This window comes from Molossus molossus, unplaced genomic scaffold (assembly GCF_014108415.1).
Source record: "Molossus molossus isolate mMolMol1 unplaced genomic scaffold, mMolMol1.p scaffold_m16_p_20, whole genome shotgun sequence".
Taxonomy (NCBI): Eukaryota; Metazoa; Chordata; class Mammalia; order Chiroptera; family Molossidae; genus Molossus; species Molossus molossus.
The window spans coordinates 19,680,337-19,687,477 of NW_023425356.1; the positions used below are offsets into that span (position 1 = coordinate 19,680,337).

Genomic DNA, 7,141 nt, shown 5'->3' on the forward strand with positions numbered 1-7,141 from the left:
TCCTCCCCCCATCCACCCAGGGGCCTGGGCAATGGAAATTTAGGATTGTCCCTGGGAGCTATTTGAGCCCTGCCAAGTCCCTGGGCTCAGAGCAGTTTAGATAACTCTAAAACTGCATTGGAGAAATGACTGGATGGATGCAGGGAAGATCTCTGGAAGGAGCAGGAACTGTGACCAAGATGAAAGGTGTCATGTGTAGTAGAAAAGAGTGCAGACTTGGAGTCAAGTTTGGCTGTATGGCTTTGGCAAGTCACAAATATCCTGTGTGCTCAGTTTCCAACTGTCCGAAATGGCAAGACAATAATGCCAATGTGATGGGCTGCTGTGGACCCTAGAGGAAATTGTGTGTGTGTGTGTGTGTGTGTGTGTGTGTGTGTGTTCATACGTGCATGTAGATATGTGTGTGTGTATATTTACTTTATTTATACAGTTGACCCTTGAACAACATTGGCTTGAACTATGGAGGTCCATCAACATGTTGATTTTTTTCAATACTGTAAATGTACCTCTTCCTTATGATTTTCTTAATAATATTTTCTTTTCTCTAGCTTACTTAATAATATTTTCTTTTCTCTAGCTTATTGTAAGAATACAGTATATAATACAAATAACATATAAAATATGTGTTAATTGACTGTTTAGGTTGTTGGTAAGGCTTTGGTCAACAGTAGGCTGTTAGTAGTTAAGTTTTGGGGTGAGTTAAAGTTATATGCAGATTTTGACTGCACATGAGTCAGTACCCCTAACTTCCACATTGTTCAAGTGTGTGTGTGTGTGTGTGTCTGCGTCTGTGTGCCTGTGTGTGTATAATTTTACTCAACTAGTAACAACTAAACATTACTGGGCATCAGAAATACTTGGAGGTTGGGTTAAAACAGCTTTCTGAGTCTCACTCCCAAAGGCTGTATCAGTACGTAGGTCTGAGGTGATGCATTTGCATTTCTCACAAGTCCCTAGATGATGCTGATGCTGCCAGTCCAGGTACCACATTTTGAGAACCAGTGAGCAAGACTGCAAGCTCACAGAGCAAACAACGGCTCTGTCTGTCCCTTTCACCGGTGCTGTACTAGCAAGTAAGCAGTGAATATTTGTCAATAAATAAAGAATGGATTTCACATGAAGAGCCTCCGTTTTTCTTTATACAACACAGGGTTTTTCCAGGTGATCTCTTGGGTCCTTCACCACTGACATTGCAGTACTAGGTCGCTGGGGCGAGGAAAGGACATATTCAGAGCCAGGCCCTGGATCTGTGGTGCCCAACTATGGTGCTGGAGCTAGGGGCCCTCTGAGGTTGTGGCCCTTGAGGAGAAGGGCATTGGATTAGACCTTCAGGGCCCAGACCAGAGCTGTCATCCTTTCATCCTGGTGGCCTCAGGCACTCTCTCCCCAGGGACACTAGTTCCCCAGCCAGCACAAATCTCATCTGAAGGGATTGGAAGGAGGCGACACCCCTGGCTCTCCTGTTCCTCCAAGCCCCACCTTCATGCTGCTAAAGTCAATGTGCCTAATGGGATTTGGGAGCAATAGAGGAATGCAGAGTCAGCCTCAGATACTCCCTTTTCTAGTATGTCCCCCAAAAAAGTGCAAACAGTTTATTCTGAAATAAAGAAAAGTGTATCCTGTGCAGAGTATCCCAGAGAGCCTAGGAGGAAACCCTTCTCTCCTCCCCTGATTCCACAGAGGTCACACGGCAGTGACTGTGGCCCCAGAGTAGAGCTGGGTGACCAGACCAATGCAGGCCTGAAGACCTTTACCCCTAGACCAAGGAGCAAGAGTTCGCTTTCTTGCTCCCTCATTCCTGGTCCCTTTTCATCTATCCTTTCCCAGCAGGGGCCAGGGACACTGAGGGGAGACAGAAAACCCACAAGGAAGTCCACCTGGTCTAGTCTAAGGAAAGTTCAGTCATGGGTAACAATAAATCCAAGAAGAAAAATAACAAAGAAAAAACAAAGCTCATCCCAAAGAGTCTGGAAGGAGTAACAAACAGTCAGTACATAGGACTCAGGATCTGAGTGTAGCATCATCTTTATTGTTACATGGCCTCCTCTTGTCCCAGTCTTGGGGGTGCCCATCAGGACAGATCATGGCTCAAGTTGCCAACCCACAAGCCCCAGGAGAAGCAAGAGACTTTCAAGACATTTTGACTCCATTCAATAGGAGTTCACAATCTAGTTGGGCAGGTAAGACAGACACACCTGAAAAATAAAATAGTTCAAGAGATGTTGCAAGACACTTGCCAAATGGATGGTGTGGATGCTGCAGTGAATTCTAGGAAGTTGGCACAGACTCCTGTGAGTAGGAACAAGCAGAAAAGGCTCCAAGGAAGAAGTCTTGAAAGATGGTTGGGTTTCAGGTGCTGGGAGTAGCAGAGAAGGGGCCCAGGAATGGTGGTGGTGGGAGTGAACAGAAGCTTGGAGGCAGGGATATCTGAAGTATGTCCTGGGAAACACCCAAGATGTGCCCTGGTGGTGAGACTGGTCTGGCTAGAACTGAGGATGCATACAGGAGAGGAGTTAGTTGAAAGGCAGCAGAAGCACCTGAGACCCAGGTGTGGGTCCTGTGATGACATGCAAAGGAGTTTGGACATCACCTCTACCACAGGGAGCCTGGGACTATCTTTGGAGCATAACAAACAAGAACACAGAAGCTGTGACTGCTGGGAAGGGAGGAGCAACTTCTTCAGGGCAGGAGGCAGGGATGTTTTAGACATGCTTCCTTTAAAAGTAGGCACTCTTTACTCCAGCATAGGCCCCACCTTTCGCTCCAGCAGAGGGACCTCCGTGGTCTTCACAGCCACCCTGACCCCGTGGCTCTGGAAACACATCACAAGGTCCGAAGCTACCACCACTCTCTTCAGACTGGTTATAACCACCTGGGCCACAGCTGGGGGCCTCAGTGTCTAGGCGGCCTGGACAGGACTCATGACAGCCTATGTCTCCTGAGCGTGGAACTAGGTTTGGGCCTGAGCAGGGGCTGGGACAGCGCCGAGGCTGCACACAGGGTTCTGGGCTGGAGCAGGGCGCTGGAAGGGGAATTGGCTCTGGACAAGGTTCTGGGCGCTCAAAGGGCTGTGGACGTGGACGCGGCTCTGGAAACTCGCACTGTGCTGGGCGAGGTCGTGGGGCTACACGTGGAGCTGGACGTGGGGGTGGACTTGGTTCTGGACAGAAGCGGGGTTCCGGACAGAAGCGGGGTTCCGGAAATCGCGGTGGTGGAGAACACGGGCGGCGCTCAGGACTGGTGCATGGTGCTGGGCGTGGGTATGGACGTGGGGCAGGAAGTGGACATCGGGGTCTTGATTGCTCTGGACACTGGTCAAAATTCCGGGGTGGACGGAAGCTTGGCTCTGCACGTGGTCTCAGCTCTGGGCAGGAGGCACCCCAGGAGGGTCGTGGAGCACAGCCCTCAGAGCAGCGTCTCATGGGCGGAATCTGAACAGGACATCTCTGGGGCGGGACCTGCTTGGGGCAGCAGGGCGAGGAAATCTCTATGCGGCACTTGGGTCCACGTCTCTGAGAGCAGCTGGCACTGGGACCCCGAGCACAGTGGCTGTGATAGATGGGCTCGGAGCGGCGTGGTGGGGTGCAGTAGTTATAGGAACCCGAAGCGCACCTTGATGGCATGCAGCTGCTGAAGTAGGGCTCAGAGCGCCGTGGCGGGGAACAGCTGCGGTAAGAAGGCTGCAGCTGGCGAGGAGGGAGACATCTGCTGGTGCTCCTGGCGCGGCGCTGCGCCGGGAAGCTCCCGTAAGAGCCCTGGGTCTGGCACTGCGGTGCGTAAGTGCGAATTGAAGGCCGGGACTGACGCTGGGGGGCGCAGCTGCTGAAGGAGCCCTGATACTGGCACTGGGTGGAGAATCTCCCCTGTGGCTGGCACGATGGGGGATACGGTACGTAAGTCTGGACAGGCTGGGGAGCTGGATAGGGTACATAGGTTTGGACTGGGCATTCCACGTAGCGAGTTTCTGTGTAACAAGCTGGAGCGCATTGCACATAGCAGGTCTGAACAGGGCACGGGGCTTCACAGGGCACATAGCAAACCTCAGTCTGGCACGGAGCCTGGCACGTCACCTGCGTGGTCTGGGACTGGCACGGAGCCTGGCACGTCACCTGCGTGGTCTTAGACTGGCATGGTGCCTGGCTTTTCACCTGTACGGTCTTGGTCTCGCAGGGAACCTGGCACTTCACCTGGGAAACTTGAACTGGGCATGGTGCAGGGCACTCCACGACTTGCATCCCACAAGGGGCTGGAGCTACCACCTGGCCCTGGGAATAGGAGGAGGAGGAGGGGTAGAAGGAGGAACCCTTCACACAGCACTGGGGGAGCGGCATGCAGAACTGGTCACACATGGTTCCGATGCAGGCGTGCGAGCAGGACCTGAGGGTGGAAAGACCAGCTTTAGAAGGGTGAGAGTTGGGGAGGAGGGGCCAGGACCAAGTGGAAGACACCCCGCTTCGGCCCTGGCCTTTCTAACCCCACCTTTAACCTTCATTCGAGAATACTTAGAGTTGTCTGGACCCAAGATTAGTCACTATTGCCCAAGAGACCTGCCTTGGATCTGCCAGTGGCCTGACTGAGATCCTGATCTGAGACAGCTTCAAGGACACAGCCAGGATCATAGGTATCCAGGCTCTTTCTCTGGAGGGTGCCATACCAGTGTCCAGCACAGGAGGGTGCTAACGACAAGAGGATTCCCATCACTTCCTGGGGTCCTAAGTGGTGGGACAGAGCTCTACAGAAGTAACCTGTGCTCGCAAGGCTGTAGTCCAAAGTGGGGACTCCACAACCATAGGAGCTTCCTCACACACATTTTCTGTGCAAACATGAAAAAAATGCTTATATGAGAACAAGCACTCAGGCACCTTCTGCACTCAATGTGTCCACTGGCAAGTAGAGAATCCAGTTACATACTGAGCAGCTCAACCCCCACTTAAAATGTTTGTTTCTGTATATTCAATCATCTTTAGGTGAGTTTGTTATATGTATGCCTCCTAGGCATACATATAACACGAACATACAAAACACCAGCCTTAGAAATGCTCAGGACCAACATGACAACTTTGCCAGGTGGGTTGCTGTTCTTATTCACCTGCTAGCTTCAAAAAGATTACTCTCCAGCCCCTCTGAGAGCTAGGGCGGAGTTATTCGAGAGGCGGTAATCCACAAAGTGCCAGGTTCCTAATTATGAGATTGATATTCAGCCCTACTTAAAGCCCACACAGTAGAAGTATTACAAACCTGATCTGGGAGACAGAGACACACTCTTCAACACCACACCCAGCAGGGAGAAACAGAGAGCAGAACCCCCCCCCCAAAACTCTCCCCAAATCCACCTGTTCACATACAGGCCACCCAGTGAGGAGCACAGCAGGGAGGCTGGTTTGAGAATCAACTCACCCAACAAAACACTTCTCAATAAGCTCCTGAAATATTGAAAATACTTCTCATGAAGGGCAAAGCTTTCCATTCTCCATTTATACATATTATTGAAATACATATGCCCTTGGGGAAGGTAACCCTCCTGCATCTAACTTTGTTCACGGGTTGCAATTACTAATACCTCTTTTCCAGGGAGGGAGGTCCTGAAGAGGAAGAATGGTACCTGAGGTTATTAAAAGCAAATACACTGACTTTAATGCCTTATTTCTTCACACAGACTCCACAGATATTCTTTTTGTGTCTCCTAAAAATCCACCAGACTTTTCTTCTCGGGTTGATGTGCCATTCTTTTTCTGCTGCCAGTTTCTCCCCTCACTGTGTCTCACCCCTGTGAATCTGAGCACCCCAGAGCATCATCTCCACCCCAGTCCCAGGACCCAGCCCCCAGATTTACCTTCCCGAAGGTAAGCAGTCATTCAGGCTGAAGCATCTGGACAGAGGGCTGTCTTTATATAAAGCGTTCTGGGTCTGGCTTAGATCATGAGACAATTGGTTGGCATCTGCCTGGCTCATCACCCAGGTTGGCATTCCAGCAGCCTGTCCCCTCCCTGTGTGCCTGTCCTTGCAGTCACCTACAGGTTGTGGGAGTGTCTCACTTCAGTGCTGAAGCTTCTGGACTGTGGAAGAGCAGATTCTTGTTTTCTTTCTCCTTTTTCACCCTGTCTGTTTCTCCTCCACCCTTAGAAGAGCTGATGGTGGAGATGATGAGGGGTGACAAAGGTATCTTTTCTCCTAAACCATGACTCCAGCCTCCTACCTTCTTCCTTGTCTGCTGTTCTCACCAGATGGATATAAAGGAAGAAAAACTCCCTAGACTGGAAGTAGTTAAAATCACGTCAAAGTTACAGAATGAAGAGAAGTTTGGGTCAGAGCTGAGTCATCCCAGGTTGGCTACTTACAGCTGTGTGTCCTTTATAACTGACTTAAATATTAATTTACTTATCTGCAAAATGGAGATATTATATCTTCTTCGCTGAGCTGTGGTGAGGATTAAGGCAAATTTTTTATGCAAAAGCATCCAGCCAAGAATGATATTCAAAATATTTAACATCTACTCAGAGTAACTGCTGACCAAACAGCAGATACAGCTGGACCAATGGCTGCCTTTGGTATCCCAGTCTAAGCTGAGCAACCTGATCATCACAGAAGGTGCACAGCTAATGCTATGGAGTAAACCCTTCAAGAGAGCACAAGAGAGCAGTACAGTGCAGGACAGAAACAATAAACTGGCATCTTGTGAGCCAGATACAGTCAAGATGGATACCTTCTTATCTTTAGCTAAATCATTTTGCTTACATAATTTTGTAAGTAATCATTAATATTTAGAAACAGAGAGGTTTTTTTTTAAGGATTACAGATATCCAGTTTTCTCTTAAAATCAAAAGATCTGGCATAGGCGGGCCCACCTGACTTGACCATGATCTGATTAACATCTGCCCCTCTTAGGCAGGTCATATACTTTGATGTTCTGTAATTCTCCATCTTTATTTTTTTTAACTATATCCACAATGCAATGCAAATGGTAAACTTCCTTTTATTATTTTACCTGTGTTCTTATTTTACTTTGGTGAAATTTAAAGGGAAGTGAAATAATCCTTCCACCTGGATAATTCCATTTGCTTAGGTAACTGTCCAGCCCCTATAGGCATTTAAGATTCTGATCAAGCTTGTGAGAAGAGACTTTAGATTTAGAGAGGGTTGG

At 49.2% G+C, this 7,141-nt stretch overlaps 1 protein-coding gene across 1 annotated transcript; it reads right to left on the reverse strand.

Moving 5' to 3' along the window:
* Positions 1-2,717: 2,717 nt before the first annotated feature.
* Positions 2,718-4,349, reverse strand: LOC118637675 (keratinocyte proline rich protein). Its single transcript, XM_036273233.1, has one exon. The coding sequence runs from the start codon at positions 4,347-4,349 to the stop codon at positions 2,718-2,720; it is 1,632 nt and encodes a 543-aa protein (XP_036129126.1).
* Positions 4,350-7,141: the final 2,792 nt, after the last annotated feature.